This window comes from Scomber scombrus, chromosome 9 (genome assembly GCF_963691925.1).
Source record: "Scomber scombrus chromosome 9, fScoSco1.1, whole genome shotgun sequence".
NCBI lineage: Eukaryota > Metazoa > Chordata > Actinopteri > Scombriformes > Scombridae > Scomber > Scomber scombrus.
Genome location: NC_084978.1, coordinates 7,767,220 through 7,785,701, shown reverse-complemented (window position 1 = coordinate 7,785,701; position 18,482 = coordinate 7,767,220). Strand labels below are relative to the sequence as shown.

The 18,482-nt window shown below is 38.1% G+C and overlaps 1 protein-coding gene across 5 annotated transcripts in view; it reads left to right on the top strand.

Annotated features, from left to right (window-relative positions):
• rapgef2b (Rap guanine nucleotide exchange factor 2b) overlaps window positions 1–18,482 on the top strand; it is a 109,579-nt gene that overhangs the window by 24,775 nt on the left and 66,322 nt on the right. For all 5 annotated transcript variants that reach the window (XM_062425088.1, XM_062425086.1, XM_062425089.1 and 2 more), the window contains exons 2-4: window positions 3,306–3,376; window positions 6,480–6,536; window positions 16,265–16,348. In XM_062425088.1, the coding sequence (XP_062281072.1) occupies window positions 3,306–3,376; window positions 6,480–6,536; window positions 16,265–16,348 (212 nt within the window). The remainder of the gene's footprint in view (window positions 1–3,305; window positions 3,377–6,479; window positions 6,537–16,264; window positions 16,349–18,482) is intronic.

Sequence of the window (18,482 nt, the reverse complement as noted above, 5' to 3'; positions counted from 1 at the left end):
ATGTTAAAAGCATAGATCAAACACTGTCTGCTTTTGATCTCCGTACTGAGAGGGAAAAGCATAAAAATCAGCTGTTAGAATAATTAAGGTCCATGCAAGGTCTTTTGTTTGTTTGCACCAAATGCGCCACAGCCCTCTTTGAAATTGTAAAGCTCGCTTTGGGTTTGATGCTCATGTCTGTATCCTAAAACATTCATGTACGCTTACAAGACAAAACCTAAGCAAATCTTCTGTCTATGCACTTTGTGGTGATTGTGTTTGGCTCGGTCTAAAAGGAGACCAGAAAGAGAAAAAGAAAGAAAATCAGACCGGAAAATGTAGGGCCTAGGGAGTGGAAAAGATGGTGTCCTTTACATTCTTTCCATACAGTCAATCTGAAATATTTGAGACTGAAGCCACAATTGATGGTTTTGCATATTTCTCCCTGTGTGGCTGCGTTTGAGTGGCGCTGTTTTATTCACTGTGATGTCACTGTGGAATGGGGAAAAAAAGAAACCTGCAAGACTGCCACCTAGTGGTGGTAGTTGATACAGAAGTTCAATTCTTCCCACAGTCAACACAATCACAACTGATCTGTGTGTAGTAGGTCAATGAAAGCTGCTTGTAATGACACTCTACCTATTATGTCCCTTTGTTTTTATTGTCTGTACAAATACCAAATCAAATCTATGCTTTTTGTATCTATTGGAGAGCATTGAAGCAATATATGAGATATATGTATATTCATATACATATGAAACGTGGGACAAGACACAGGAAAAACATATAGCGAAGGGCCAGGTAGAGGACCTTTGGAACATTGACCTACATGCTCATTGGTCAACAAAGTTTGTCTTCAACTTTTAACATAAATATAAACATCACCTTTCAGTTAAAAATGCAGCATTAGAATTTGAGTCTCACTGAGATGAATGAAAGCCATTAAAGGTTTTGAGAGCACTAACAGTGTTTAAAGTTAGAACTGAGAATTGTATTAGTTAAAAGACTAAAATGGGAAGTACTTATGTCTGTGTTATGCAAATATTGGCACCCAGAAAGAGTTGACCTCTACACCAAATGCAAATACTTGTGTGCTAAATTTTGTAAACTGCACATGTACACCGGAATATCTGCATTCCTTTTATATTTGTATAATTGTTCATTGACCACGCCTATAAATTTTTTTAGCCTTCATAAAATGAAGAGTACATGTTAATTTACATTTGCAGTTTTGCAGAAATGTGTCACAGCAGTCGTCACTGTGCATTTGTGCCTTAAAAGGACAGTTCATGAATGTTGCAGTTCCTCAGTCCCATCTGTAGGTGTCAGGAGATGTCTGAACATCGCCTCTGCTCCTCTTGACAGTGTTTGACTGACCATAGACACTTTGAACATAAGGATCTGGTTAGTGAGGATATCACTGTGTGATGTAACAGGGCCTGGCAACCCTCAGGACAATATGAGACTGTTTCTGTGTCCACTTTGTCAAGGCCAAAAGCCAAATGGAAGAAAAAAAGCTTCAAGAGTTTAAGGGACCAACACCCAGTTGTCTTGTTTTATAACAGTTTTGATATAAATTCAGAGGGTGTAATAATGTGTCATATTTGTTTACTGGTAGATTTATATGTTTATAAGAGTACAGACTCCACTTTCCACTCTCCACTTGCTTTCTGTAAATATTCACTCTTTCATTTTGTTGATTGTAATAGGAACCTCTGAATTTAACCTTAGGCGGAGCATTATGTGCATGTTTTCTTTGTGTGTCTTTAATTTTCTGGCCAGTTGTTATAATGCTCTTTATTTTGTCAGTCTAGGAGCCATGTGCAGCTGTTTCATCCTTTCTACGGTTTGATTTGCATAAAAAATACTAATAATAATAATCACGTTTGTCAGACTTTGACTCAAGCTGGCCTCAGGCTTTGTCTTTTATCCAAAGCATGCGTACATTTTAAATCACATCTGAAATAAGTTGGGTTTGTTTTTTTCCCAACTAAAAATCTTTTCCTTTTTTTTTTGGTGGTATACATGTTATTTTTGTCAATGATTTTCGATTTCTCAAATCGGCTTGAACTAATCATAGAAAGGCTTTCAACACTGGAGGCAGTCTGGCGCTTCCTCGTCTTCTGAGACAATCACTCCAATGCCAAATCAGCACAAAGTGTTATTTAGGTTTTGTGGTCAAAATTTCATTAAAAAAATAGAAAAAATTCAATAAGCTTATGATTGCTGTAGTCAGAAACATAACCCAAGAACAGGGTGGCCATTCTGTGCGGCTTCATGTCGGTGTTTGTGTGTATGTTTGCTGGGGTCTGAACACAGAGTCTCTGTTGTCCACTATGCTGTCGCCACATCTACCTCAAGTTGCTGCCGACAAAGACACCCCAGTAGCTGCAACCAGCGCCACCCCACACACACACACACACACACACACACACACACACACACACACACACACACACACACACACACACACACACACACACACACACACACACACACACACACACACACACACACACACACACACACACACACACACACACACAACATACATACATACACAGTCAGTGCCCCAGTGTGTACCAATAGACAGTGGAGTAGCTGTGCTGGCTGCCAGTGCTGAAAGAGGGCCACTTTGTTTCACCTCTGACTTGGATTCACGCCAAACAATCTGAGAGTCGCTCACTGAGTCATTTGATGAAGTAATTGAATGGGGAGTTTATAGTTGTGCAGTGTAGTTCTTTAATTTTTTCCTCTGCGAGGTGCTTTATTGCTTTCTATTCCAATGCTCAGTCGCACAAATCAATGTCACTGTCCTTGTACATTTTTTTTTGTTTTGTTATTTGAGTAGCCAGTTTGTCCACTGCAGTATGAAAGATCAGTATTACAAGCGCCAGTGTGAATACATAATGAATTTGAATGTGCATTTGTTGACACTTTTTGCTGACACAGTTGGCTGTGGAACAACTCTGATGATCAACAGATATTTTGGGTCATTTATTAGGAGAAAATACTGAAATATTCAATAGCTTCAGCATTTCAAATTAGGAGATTTGCTGTTATGTAATTGCAAATTAGATATATATATTTTTTTGCACTATTGGTCAAACCAAACAGATACTTTTAAGACATCACCTTGGTCTCTGTGAACATTTTTCAAAACTATTAGATATTTCAGAGACAGAATGATAAATAAATCCAAATTAATAATAGAGTGATTTGAGTAAGTTCTCTACCATTACATTATAATTACATACTTTTATTATGATGTCACTTTTAAACATTAACTGCTGCGTCTGACAACATTTTTTGCTTTTTTTCTTCAGGACCTGGAGATCGTCTACTCTTATCTCCACGGCATGGAGGCCTTGTCCAACCTGCGAGAGCACCAGCTGAGGTGAGTGTCTCTGCGTCTTCCTGGCACTTCATTAACATAACTTAGAGCTTGATATTCCAATCACATGAATTTCAAATGCAAATTTAAACACTGTGACAACTCCTCAGTGTCTGCTCCCTAACGGTTGTAGTCAGGGGTGGAAAATTAACACCGAGCCGCAAGCCAGATGCTGCTGAATTTCGTCTGGCTTTCTAATCAAGCAGCCGCTCTGCCCTCCAACCACTCGTTGACTGGAATTGTTTTACTCTCTAAAAAGCAAATCTGGCTGCTAAAAGTACCAGAAATCCGTCTCTGAATGTGATTTGGCATAAAGACGTACATTTTCTAGATTGAGTTATTTAGTGTCAACACATATTTCTGAAGTTGTGAGACTTATCACTGTTATAGATAAGAAAGTGATACGATCGGTTGGTTCTTGTAGATGTGTACATATTAACTTGATAATAGATGTTAACAGCTTTAAACCTCTGAAACAACATTTTGGCTTTAAGCAAACTTGTTTAACTACATCTGACCCTAGTATCTGCAACATTTTTCTGACTTTCTGCATCTGATGCATTCGCAGACAATTGTGCAGTTGTTTTACAAGCTTCTGAATGCTCCAAAAGCTACTGAAAGCAGGGTTTCATTAGTATTTGATGGATTCATATTAACAAAGTAGTTTAAATTTAGATTTTTCATAGAGTTCAACTGTTCAGGGAACTACAGTGCATACAATTTACCCTCAGACCAAGCACTTCACTCAAAAGATGTCAGATTGTCTAACATCGTGTGAAACTCTCTTTCAGACAGTAGCCCCAGACAATTTTTGCAACTTTCCCAAACAGGCAATCTGACAATGTATATTTTCAGTCTCATATAGTGAAAATAAATCAGCTACTGTGGCCAGTTTATGGAAAGTTTAGTTTGCTGTGAATCAGTCTGAACTTTACAAACATTACAAACACAGCTGATCTCAATGCGAAAGGGACCAAAAAGACAAAGATTTGACTAAAGTGCATCTGAGTTTTCTCAGAGTCAGGGCTCTATTATTACAGTCTAGAAATTTGTTGTAGTTCAGCTACAACTGAAACGATGTGAGGGTTAAAAGAAATCAGCAACAATTTTGATACTGAGTTATTCAAGTATTTTTTAATAACAAAAAACTCTTATTTGCTGGTTTCTTAGTCTTCTATGATAGAACAATTCATATTTACAGTTTTGGACAAGTGGTGCTGCAAAACAAGCAATATGAAGATGCCATCTTGGGCTTCAGGAGGTTTTAATTGCTTGTTTCTCTATTTTTATAAACTAAACCATTTAATGGCTAATTGTTACCTGCAGCCCTAATTTCAGCTCTCACATTTGGTCATTTTCTGTTGGAATCAGACTCCATATCTAACTATAGAAATGAGTTAGGACAATAAAAGAAGCCATTTCTCTCTATTGAAGCAAACTTTATGATTCAGGCTGAAAAAACAAGTGTATTATGACATAACAATTTTTTTTAAATCTAACCTAAACTGTTGTGAACATTCGCTTCTTCTCATCATTTTGCTTTTCTCACCTCCCGTCATCACGTTAAGCTGCCCATCTTATCTGTCTGGCGTAGACTTTCCAAACAGTGCATGTCAGAAGTCTGTTCCCAGCATGCCTTGTGTGCATACATGTGGATTATACTGGCGAGGGAACAATGTAGCAGTACATGACCCGCGAGCTGGAACATTCCACTGTGTGACCCCTCGGAGGCCTCCCACCCCACAGTAACCTTTCTCCCCTCTGCTCTCTCCTCTGTTTGGATGCTGAGGAATGTCCCCGTGGTCCCAGAGACCAACCTACCACTCCAAAAAACTTTTTTTTAAAACCAACAAAAAAAAACCTCCCAGGCAGCCAGACATCCCACTAACTATGGGATTATGTTATAGTTCGTTTTTTTTTCCTCCACATTTTATCTGAGAGGAATGTGTTGTTTTTCTACTGCGGCTCATTTTCACAGCGACTTGTTTTTTAGAGCCGGGGATTGTTTTTCAGTGCTTGTGCAACGGGGGCTACAACACGACTGCCGCCCCCAGCTATTTTTGAAGGCTTTTGTGTTTTGATTAGCTTCTGTTTACTGTAGTTGCCAGTCTGCATGTTGAAATGCACTTGTCTTCTCTGGATTCATCATTGGAAAGCCTGATATAGATGAGTTTCTGTTTGTTTTCACACATATGAGGGGGAAAAATGGGGCTTTGCTTCTAAACACGTGACCCTTATGAAAGGAACAAGTAGAAAACAATCCAAGAAATCCAAGAAAATATGTTCTGCCAAATGTTGTGTTAAATTGGTTGAATAGTGGTGATAGTTTGGAATTAAACGCGTGAAGACAAGTGTGTTGAAGTGCAGTCTGGCTCCTTCATGGAAGCAATGCAAGTATAATGCTTAATTTGGGAAGGGAAAAAAAATAGTGATGAAATGTATTAATAACTTACTGATATAGAACACTTGTTTTAGGAGCAGAGACATAAAGGGGTTTATGTTGTCTTGCTGCCCTTTAACAAGACATTAAACCAGCGGTGACCAAATACAATAATATGTCAAAAGTGCAAATATGAGGGTGTTGCACCAAATTTAATGTAGCTATATTAAACTAATATATCTATACAAGCCTCAAGGGTGATCACACCTAATGGTGATGTCATGGCGTCTTAGTGTACATCACTGCATTAAGGCAAGACGAAAACCACCAGAGGTCAATAGGGTATTAAGCTGCTCTTTGGTTTTTGTGTGTGGGGGGAAAAACTACAATATATTCAGCACAAGTACAATAAAATCCTACATGCTGTTACTTTAAAGAAACAAGTATCTGTCACTGATAGCCAACAAAATAAATGTAAATGAAACATTTCATCTGAAAATACATTCTGAGATCACAAATGGATGCCATCTAACTGTGTCAAGACAATAAAATGTGGCACTTACTGGATTCTGCATTTGAAGCAATGCCCCTACGAGAGCTCAGTCCATTAATTCTAGTCTGTTTTCGTAATATTGTTTGTGCTTCCTCTAATGAAATAAATGTATTATTTCCTCCTTTTGTTGTCTGACCCGCTCTTTTCCCTCCCTCCCCTCTCTGTCCCTGCAGGATAATGTGTGAGACGGTGCGTTATGAGAGACACGAGGCCAATGAAGTGCTATACTAGTAAGTACCACTATGTCTGGAACTCTTTTGTTGTTTGTGTGTGAATAGATATTGATGGTATTAGAACAAATACACGTATCCCTACCAGTGTATCAGCACATAAAAAACAATAACGGCAGCCAACGTAACAATATTTCATTTCGGAGTGCTCAAAACACTTTGGGCTCGGTTGTAACTCAGAGTTATTGATGAGCTGAAGCATGCCGGGTCTACACGGCGGAGCGACCCGGGTGACTTAAATGAAAACAAATGTCCATAAAGCACCGATGCAGTCAAACGATGCCTTTATGAAGCCGTGTGTGTGTTTCAATACCACAACAAACCACTTTAAAACATGGCTGGAGAAAAGAAGACCTACATGAGATTTACAGTGTAATTTTAGCTCGATTAAATAAGTCTGTGTGTTGACCCAGAAAAACTGGCGATGACAGCTTTTAAAAGCATTTCCTTCAAACGGGAGAAAGCTAGCTAGTAAGCTTTGGCAATGCTTATAGGCTCCTCTCTGGTAGGTGCTATGGTGGGTCAGTATAGTTGGAAAGCTGTATTGACAGCTTCTCAGTGTGTTTTGGGCTTGTTTTGAAAGGCTGCCACAACTTAAGTAAGCAGCGAGCACACACTTTGTTTGACTGCTGTCACACGTTAACATCTTCCCGTCACCCATAGTGAGAATTAAGACCGTTAATTAACTCTATCAGCGTCTCGAGGGGCTAGAGAGTGTGTGTGTTGTCCCTTCTCTGCCTTGTGATCCTGTGTATATGTGTGTGCATATATGTATGTGTGAGTGTGAGGGGGGATGATGGGGAAAGAGTCAACACCTCATTAGAAGCCCACTTGGAGGTGTGGGAGCTGATTAAACAATAGGAATGCAGATTAAGCGGTGGTCGAATAATAGATTCCAGTTTCAGCAAGATTCCCTGAGGTCTACCACAGTAGTCACTGCACACACATGTATACACACACACACACGAACACACACAGCCCAGACTGCTTTGCATTTTTAATAGTATCGTTATTCCTGGATATTTTCATCAAAAATATAAACTATGCAGATTCATGCTCGTATGCGAACAGTACTAAACTGGCTAAATCTGAAAATGCATCTTGTTCAATTCGCCAACACTGAGCTCGCATTTTTCACACCAAAATACAAAGCTTGTTTTAAAAAAATCTGAAATCTAAATCTTTCGCTTTAGTGTTGACAGGAAAGTCAGCTTTTGCGTCACTGTGAGCCTGATCTGATACCATAAACTGTGCTGTTAAGCAGTAATGTGAAGACTACTTTCTCTCACCTCAATCTCTTCCTATAATCACTTATTTCTAATGACCAGCAGCTGATCACACAACACAGCTGTTAACTATTAACCTGTATTTGTGGTGATGTTGTCTGACAATTTTGTGATCATGAATAGGTGAGTTGATCGTTATCTCCTTGGAGCAGCATAGGAAAATCTGTTGGGTCTGACTAACAGGTAGTATTAAAAAGTCATGATCAAATCCATATTTTCTGCTTCTTCAGCTGTCAACAGAAAAAAAAACAGAAACAGAAAAACAAGTTGGAGAACAGAGGTTTAACAAGCTGAGACTCAACAGAAAAAAACAGGCTGTATTTGTCCTTCTCCTTATTAGATGTTCAATGTGATAAACACTTTTTTAGTTCACCGTCTTCAAGGAAATAGAAAATATGATTTGTTATTTGTTTATGTCTGAAAATGACCCCAAAGCACCAGCAGGGAAGCATGTTACTTTTACATATAAACAATATTTTCAGATTTAGCAGGCCGAGTCTGGACACAGTCAGAGAGAAGCTGTCTATACTCTGCTTAGTTTACATCCAGACTCGAGCACTGAAGTACAGCAGTAATTTTCTTTTTGCTTTATTAGCTCATTTCATTTGCACTTTTGTCCTTGACTGGTTGTCTTTTAACAGCTGTTTGTTTGCATTTAATTATGTTCATGTGTATGTTGCATGCATGTGTCAACCTATAAAATGTGGCGCTCTCTGATAAGAGCTGTGTGTTAAACAGCAGCAGATCAGATTGAGTTCTTTCTTCCGCTGGATCTTAATCAGCTCTCTCATCTGAAAATACAAGCTCTTAACAGCCTGTCTTCATGACTTCGTCTGTTTATAACAAAGCAATAATCTGCTGGGAAATGAGGGCTCTAAAAGGCAATGAGGGAATTTAACTGAGATAGTATCACTATTAAGTTGTAAAAATTGTATGGCTTATACATTAAGATGTAGCTCAGACAGCTGTGATGTAAAAAAAAAAAAAAAAATCTTTAAAGGAACAAGCCACCATAAAATTAAAGATATTTATTGCAAAGCTAAAATTATATTGATACATGATCAACATACATTTTTGCTTTGAGCTCTTGAAATCAAGGACAGGGTTATTTTCAGATGTCATTTTACATCAAGGTTCAAAAATCATTTAAAAAAACATTTTACAAACATTAACTTACACTTCACAAAGTGACATTCACATTTAACTAAACGTGTCTTCTGTTGAATGAATGCTCTGGTTTGGAAATATGGAGGATCATTTATTTGATTGTATGCATCATTACATTATAACTACAATGATATTGTGATATAGTACATTAGAGAAATAATTAGAGAAACTCTTGATTACATAGCCAGATGATAATTAGCACTGAGTGATATTGACAAACTCACATTGTAATTACTTTAAAACAAATACTTTGATATCATTGTATAACAAAATAATGTGGAATCATGTTACGAAAAACAATCTTTGAAGACTAAACTAGGTACAGTGATTCACTGGTCATTTTATTGAGCTTTACACTCATACAGTCAGAAAATTCATGTAAAGCAGCCTTAAAAACAATATTTGATGCATATCTGGATGTTATAAAATAAAGGAATCACAGATGATATCGAAAATCATGTTAAGATATAGATGCATCAATATTCCACCTAGCTGTTGCCTTTGCCAAGTATAAATTGGAACCAAATGTCTCTTTGTCTGGCAGCCATCTTTCTTATTGGCAGTCCTTCAACATCCAGAGAAACATTTTACATAGAACCGAAGGCTCTCATGGACACGTTCTTCTCTTTTTATACAATCACCACTGTTGAATAAAAACACTCAGATTCGCACGAATGACCTCGTCGATGACTCGTACACTCACAGTCTCACTCCGAGTGTCCCTGACAGTCGGCAGTCCTGAAGTAATGATAGGAGGATCAGGGTAATAGTTATAAAAGTACTCTTTTTTTTTTTTTTTCCCCGCCTGGGGCTCTACGTAGATTGCCAGAGCGCTAACGCTGCACACACGCACGCACATACAGAGTCACACACAGTATCTCATGGAAACATCCCATGCTGCGAAAGCCTGAACCTCTCAGGTTTTACCGTCCAGAGATTATAGCGCTAAAGCCCTTCTGAGATGGAGGGTGACCTGGCACATTTTACAGTGGCTGGTTGAAGAGGGTTAGTATCTTGTGTTCAGCCTTTAACCTCATCCATGTCAGCTCTTTCAGTGCAACCCTCGACCTTTGACCCGCACTGGTCTGTGTGGTCTAAGTAAAAAATCAGAGAATGTTGCAGTTTTACAGTTTGTTTGCTTGGGAGTGTAATTTGTTTAGTAAACTTTGTGTTGCTGTAAGTATTCAATCTGTAACCATTTGGATCATAGATTAATCTTTTAAGTCATTATTTAAGCAGGAACGTCAAAAGCAGCATTACTTTTATTATCGAGTAATTCCCATAATATTTTCTCAACTAATCGATTATTTGTTTTGTCTATAAGAAATGTACAATGATATAAAAGAGAGAAAAACAACAAATCTTCATTTAAAGAGGTGGGACCAGCAAATCTAATTATCAGAATAGGTGCAGATTAATTATGTTTCAGCCGACTAATTGTTTCAGCTCTATTTAACAATAGCTTCTGGTCACAATAGAAAATATTCTTAGTCTTATGTGATCATTAACTGGCTTTTGATTGCACAAAACAAGACATTTGAAGATGTTGCCTTGGGCTTTGCGAAATTATGATTTTCTTTTTTGACAGTTCTATTACGTAGGAAAATAACAAGTCATAATACATAATAGTCATTTTTTTGTTTCTTTCATTTTCTTTTTGTCAAACACAATATAAGAGTCAGTTTACTCATTATCTTTTATTATGGAAACAACTGAAGGTGAAGACAGTTGTCCTTTCCTTTGTTTACTTTTTTGGTTGCTTTCTTGTCACGATAATTCACATTTTAATTCAATACACGACAGATTTTTGCCACCCAGCGTGACCTTCGTGCTGAAATCCCATTTCACCGTCGCAGTCAGAGAGCTATACGTGTTGATAGAAATAATTAAAAAGAGGAAGGACGACTTGTCTCCTTGCAGTGGACTGAATCAGTTAATGTCAAACAGCTGACGTCCATATTTAAATAGAGTTCATCGAAACTGGTTGACCACGATGTTGCCAGGAGAGACAAACTCCTGAAAGTCTTATCTCACAAACATTAAGCGTGGCAGCCGATGTGTTGAGGTTTTTTGACTTGATAGTTGTTTGTTTGTCAGTTTATTTGTTTTACATAAAAATAAAATAACTTTAACAAAGTATTAAGGCAACGTAGCAATACTTAAGAAGAACAGTTTGGTCACTGTGATATTTTAACCCCTGGCTGAGGTTCAGAGGGAGCAACATCCCCTTGCAGCTGTCAGAAATGTGTCCCCCCCCTTACCAGCTCCTGTTCCCTGTGACGCTGTGAAGCTCGAGACAGCAGGGTGGACGTGGAAAATGAAAAAGTCATCACATCACAATGACCTATTGGCATATATAATTAAATGTTCTGGTAAATACAGTATGTCCAAAACTGACATGGAGACATCACACAAGTGCTATGAATGTCTAGTCTAGTGTCATGACATATAGCATATGTGAAGGAAGTTTAAGACCGCTTCCCAAACATATATACATATACATACATACATGTATTTTATCTTATTCTTCACAATAACTAAACATTAAACCCACAGTTGCCTCCAAATTGCCTCTTCTCAGTTATTTTTAAGTTTTTGTTTGTTGGACACATGTGGTACAAATGCTCAGTTTCACAATGTCACCGCATTGAGAGTCTCTTGACAGTTTCATGGTGAAAACATTATAACAATAACAACTTAAAATCATCATATTTTTAGGTCCTCGTTCATATTGTAAGTATACACGACTGTTGTGTTGCAAAACTCCTGGCATCCCACCATCCTATCTGGTCTAAACTCTGCATCCATTTTAATCATCTGCTTTGTTGATATTGGCTCTACTTCCTGATTGTTCGGGGTCCCATAGACGCTATTCTCATACATTCAATTAAATATAATAATTTACAGATCAACAACTTTTCCCCTTAGATATAGTTTTCTTTTTGTTTTAACCTAATTAAAACCCAGTATCTAAAAACATGTTTAATTGGTATTGTTGGCACAACTTGAGCTTGCACATTTGATGGTGACAAAATACAGAAAACACCATAAATCATTGGCATTACACCAAATAAGATAGAGATATAAATATAAATATTTTGACAAATAAGACAGCAAATAAGATGCTGTCTTAAACCACAGAGAGACTGAACTGCTTTTAAATGGACAAAATAACATAAAACTAGATAAATAAAAAATAAACAAAGGACAAGAGTATATCAAAATATGTCGGAGGTACAATGATTCATTTATTTGCCAATTGGCAGAAAACTAATCAGCCGCTACTCTTGATAATTGAGTAATTATTCAAGCAAAAATGGCAAAAGTTAGATTGTTCTAGATGCTCAAATATGAGAAGTTACTGTTTTTCTTGGTCTTATATTGTTGTAAAATGAATATATTTGGGTTTTTGGACTGTTGGTTCAACAAAAAAAGATTAGTGATGACATCACCTTGTGCTGTAGGACATTATGATGGACTTTTTCACAGGCTAAATAATTACATGATTAATTGATAGTGACAAAAAAATAATTAGTTGCAGCCTTAAAATTCATTGTATTTAACTATGTCATAGCAGATTGAGTCATGTCATCAGTTGAGATTCACATCTCATTAATTTAGGAAAAGTCATGAATCACTGAGGTGATAAAACAATATCAAAAAAGTATATTTTTGAGCTGTTATCGTACCTAGCTTATCATTTTTTCTCAGTTTTATATTTTCAAAAGGGGACATTTCATTCTTGAATGAAATCATTCATTTTATAAGTGTCAAACCTGCTATAATACACATAATAGTAATATTTTCACCCTTCCCCCACCCCTGCAACCCCGCTCTACCACTGCCATGGCACTCCCATAGCCCGATTCCCTGCTGCTAAAGGCTTCCCATGTCGGGGGGTATGATGTTTAGCATTTGACAATTGCTTCCAGTACGCATGACCCAGTTCAGTCAAGCTGTCGTAGCTCATAAGAGTCTCCTATCGCCTACTTTTTTGGTGTATCTCCTCTTCCTCCTCCTCCTCCTCCTCCTCCTTTCTCTGCCATGCGAGGTGCTCCTCTCGTTCGGTGCATCTGTATGCCAGCAATTAATAATTGAGCGTTTCATTTGTGTCGTCTGCGAATGCATGGAAGAACCATAAAAGGACGGAACGAGTCTGGGGGGAGCGGGGATGGAGATCAGTAGAAAAAAGAAGAGAAAAGAAGAGAATGGATGCTGTTGGAGGCAGCGAGGGGAGATTTTGCCCCGTGTCAGTAGGGTGTGCTATCTACAGCCTCATTATTTCTGCAAGGAAAGAGTGGAGAGGAGGAGGAAGGTGGAGCGAGACTTTGTTCTCAGTGATTTAAAAAAAACCAAAAAGAAACTCAGTCAGCACAGTGATGCTGGGTGTGAATATGTGTGTCTGTGTTGGGGTGAGTGTATAAAATGTGTCTGTCCTTACCTTTTAAGTTAGTAAGCAAAAACCAGTCCCGTCTTGCTCATGTCTGACTGATCATTGATTTTCTTTTTCTTTCCCCTCTAGTCCAATTAAAAACTCTCACTTAGACCAGATGAACCGCTCAGCGAAAATCACACAAACTGCTGTCTTATTAACACCGTAGCACCTTTAAGTACAATAGATGTGTTCAGCTTGACGAGCAGACATTCATTTACAGTGATGACCTGGCGCTCAAAGGCACAGACTGGTAAACAGACAATTGAAGACTTCACATGAACAAACATCCATTGGAATTTCCAGTTTAGCTGATGTCCATCAATAGCTAAGTTAATTATAGGTTTTGTGCCTTTTGGCGAAGCCTGACTGCAAAACATGTAGTGACGCAGGCTCATAATAATCAAGTAAATGTCTCAATTGTTTCAAAACAGTTTCAAAATGATATCATGACTCTTCCCTTACTGTTTCAAGGAGTAGTTTCCCTTAAAAGCTTGCATAATTCAATAAATTAGTACAACCTCCTTATTTCGGGATGCAAAATTCTATTTCACAATATTTTTCTTGTTTATCGTATGCTTGAATGAGAATTACATGCATCAATTTGAAAAAGAAAATCCCGATATCTAGAAAAGTATTGTTATTTTTTGAAGCAGCTTTAGCATTAAAATAGAAACAGGTTTGTATGGTCCCTCTGACTGAAATATTATTATATAATTAGCTTATTAATACTGAAACATCAGTGTGTAAGAAGCAGCTGCTGAAGGTTGAACTAGTTTCAACTACTATATTTACAGTTGGATCATAAATCAACATAAAACAGCAGTCAGCTGGTGACTCCTTACAAGAAAAAGGAAGGTTGTTGTTTCCTTCTTCCTTCACAGCAAAACAAAACTGTTTCACAAATAGTTTTTACCAATGAGTTATTTTTGGATGTTAGCTTTTTTTTTCTTCAAAATGAATGCCCAAAGTAACATTATCAATCTTTTTGTGTCCTGCTGTACTGAAATCATATACCAAACCATGACCCCAAATCCGAGAAAACCGAACAGTGAATCTTGTGAGCCAATGCGCTCCTGTTACCGACATGCCTATTTTTGTGCACCTCTACCAAAACCTCATGTCAAATTCCCAGCACTGGAGAACTGATAACAGTGTTACGTGTCACGAGATACTTCCTTGTGAGAATTATGTGGTTCCTCTTTACTGTCAGAGAGCTGTAAGGTGACATGTTGATCTAGGGCTGTCAAACAAGGAATTTCTTAAAATCACAATTGATCTCAAGTGAAAGTAAGACACACACCACTGCTTTGCTCAGCTCCAGCAGAGCTAACGTTGAATCCCAAGTAATCCTATACAGTATACACCAAGAATCAACAGTAAATATACCAAGATCCTCCGTGATATTTGACCTGAGCTGCATGGTGACTGCATATGCTATGTTTGTCTTTTAAGCCGTTCTGGCCCGTCGCATATAAATGAAAGCGCGCATTAACTTTCTTATCCGACTCCATAGCATTTATTTACATTCTCTGTATGTTAGTGTACACCCTCTCTGATAATCCAGCATGTACTGATTTCAAGAAGATTCAGCGTATCTCGACCTCGTGAGAATATCTTTCTGCAATCCCTATGGTGGCCGTGAAAGCCCGAGATCACTGAGATGAGCAATGAAGCTAAATTGATGCATTTAAAACATTTTTATACTTTAGCATGCTTTATTAACACGGATAGACCGCATTTCATTTCTGAAAAGTATACTTTAGAATTTGTTTATATGAAAGCAAATTCTCTTCTCTTTGATGTCCCTTAATAAGCTCTGTGGTTCACTATAGCTGCTACGTAATATTTTAAACCTTGAAAAAAAAAAAACTGCAATTAAAATAAAAAAAAAAAAGAAAAAAGTATCATAAGTGTGGTGCTAGTGTGTAGATTTGTATACTTGTGTGTGTGTGTTTGTTTACCACTAGTGTTGTAAAAATATGCCAGCTGTATCATCCAGGGGTCAGTTTGAGTTTACTTCGTCTGTGATGCCCAATTTCCTTGTCTGTGTGTTTCAGCAGGGCCACGAGTGTGGGTGGATGAGAAATGATTCCTCAGTTCATTCATAGTTCTCTCTCTCCCTCTCTCTCTCTTTATCTCTCCCTCCAACACTCTCCACTCTCTCATGTGGTCTCCCTTTCTTGTCTCTTGTTAAAAATCAGTGATCTGTACTTGGCACACACAGCGAGCAGTCTTACACCACTGATGCACTAAATTGCAGCAACAGTGCATCACAAAGCAAATATATTAACATAAAACAAAGGACATTGTCATCTTTTTGCTGCCTTGTTCGCAATGTCATTATGCAGTATAAGTTGATCATTTAGTAACTTGGATTTAAAGCTTTCACCAAGATTTCTTTGTGTTTGATAAAAAATGTAATTAAATTGCCAGAAATACAGTATATGACATTAAAAGATAAACTCATCACTTTATTTTTTGGCCATCTCCTGACTTAGTTTTAGTTAGTTTATTTCAGTCAATCATGTCATTAAAAGAAAGGTTACAAACCAGAAAGAAAAAAAATAAATAAATAAAGAAAAAAACATCAATCAGAATAAACAATAAGTAAACAGAAAAAGAAAATTTGGACCGAAAAGGCATAGGCTGAAGCATAGCTTATTACGCCTACCCTGTTACAACTCTGATTAATTAAAAAATAAAAAATAAAAAGTTAAAATGTACAATTTGTTATTTATTAATAAATGAAATAAGCAATCACAAAACAGTACGCTTACGGTTACACTCTGTTGTATTCAGTGCTAATTTGCGGTTGTTTTCTCCCTCTTTCTGTCTTCCAGCCCCGACGACATTGGAAGCTGCTGGTACATCCTGTTATCTGGCTCCGTCTTCATCAAGGAGTCCATGTTCCTGCCCAGAAGCAGGTAGGATCATCAGCCGTTTTGGTTCAGGTCACCATTTGAAAGGCTCGATCTTGGCACTAGCATGCCGAGGGCGTCTTCTCTTCAAAGCCTGTTTAGAACAGTCACAAAAGGAAAGATAAAAAGCTAATCCTGGACTGGCAAGAGATAGCCAAGTTAGATTCTCCTCTTTGTTTCCTTTCCGGTCTATCCAGAGGAGTAAACAGTAGCAATTCCTTTTACCAAAATTGACTCCTTATTCGCTGTTTGCCGAGCGACCACAGAAGGTTACAGAGGACACACCTGTTTGCTGGAATTCTCAAAAGGAAAAGTTTTTACCCAATCGTCGCCTGTTCTTTTAGAAAAGTTTCCGAGAAGTATCCAGCAACAAATGTATCCAATTTTTCCAACCGCTGGACAAAATGTGATTGTGTCAACATATGAAATATTTAGCAGGAAACCACCACAGCTACTCCCACTTTGTGCTACTTGCTGGTCTAATCAAAAATATCCTGATATCCCAGTATGTCACATATACAGTGTAGTTGCTTTTATCTGCTAAAAAAAAAAAAGTGCTGTGCTGTGTTTTAGTGGATCTACCTAAACAAGGACCACACTTTCTAGGACTTACTGCAGGGCACCACACATGGCATCAGCATAACCTCCCTGCAATTGTAGGGAAACAATACATTCACAACATCTCTATTGTATAAATGCTGTGTGTGCCTTACCAAGGTAAAGTCCAGAATGAAAAGAGATGACAGAAGAGAGCATAAAATGTACCCTAATGTTACAGAAAGACATACAATTATTATAATTCTGTCCCCTTTTCTCATAAGTTAGGTTGTGCCAGGAGCTTTAAATATGAGTATTTGAAGACAGAAGTGTGGCATAGAACAAGTTTGTCATTAGCGCCCACCTCCGTGATGGATGATAATGATCTATGACAGCTTCAGAGCACTTTAAGATTCACGTTCTTCTCTCGAGCTCTCCGCAATCAGTTCACAGCAGTGATCACAACCTCTGAAGCCAAGACCCAAATGTTAAAAAGCTGCGATTTCACAAGTGGATCTGTTACATGAACCATCTCTGTGGGCGTCTCGAAAACAATGATCTTTTTCATCCATTAGGCTTGCGTAACATACCTACGGCCACTCATAGCTCCGGCCCGCCACTTTAGCCTGTGGAGCAGAACCGTCCCAGCAGTGCAGCGGGGGGGCGGCAGCAGCGGTCATTCTCCAGATTCACGCGGACGTGGGAGACATTTAGAACGCAAGGCTATCGGAAATGTGCCAAAAACCTTCTCCCCTCTCAAATATAACCTTTTCAGTTTTGCCAAGGTGAAAGTATGTGTGGGATGCCGGAGGGGGATTTGCAGGTATTGGCAGATTAAAGTTAATGCCCAACCGCAGTCACAGGGGAGGACAGGGCTCTGAAAATGTTTACTAAGCATATGTTGCAAGGAAGCCTGGGGAGGGATCCGGTCTTCTGTGTGGGGTTACAGGGTTGATAATTAGCTTAGTTTTAGAGTGATGTCAACAACACAGCACAGTCTGTCAGTTCCACTAAATTATAAATGTGAAACACAAACTGCACACTGAGCAGTTTCAATCTCAATCACTGAAATTTCCAAATAAAGGTTGAAGATCATGTGAAAAACTAGATCTGTAAAATTGAAATTGACCGGTCAGGACCTCACACTTCTCACTTTCTACACTTACACAAGCTACAGTCAGGATTCTGCCTTTTTTTATCCATTTACTAAAGTATAAGAGAATTCTGAGCCTGTCCTCACCAAGAAAACATCACCAGTCCGATGTTGAGATGCATAAAATAACGTAGCTGTACGTTTTCCTGAAAAGCAACTTTTTGTGGTCGTATGAGTAACGACTCTTCTCCTTCAGAATCAAAAGAGAAAGTAGCTTTACAGTTTTTTTAGTACTGTAAAACCACTACGTGAGATGATCAGGATGTACAAAGTGTGTTACTTTGACATCTGAGCCTGTGGTTCACATCCCATCTTCTACCAATAATTAATATTATTATTATTTTAACCATGGTTAAAATAAACTCAGCTACACCTTAAACACAGAAGTAGCAGATTAGAGAAATATTGGATCAACATATGGCTTACAAATATTAAACCTTATTAAAATGG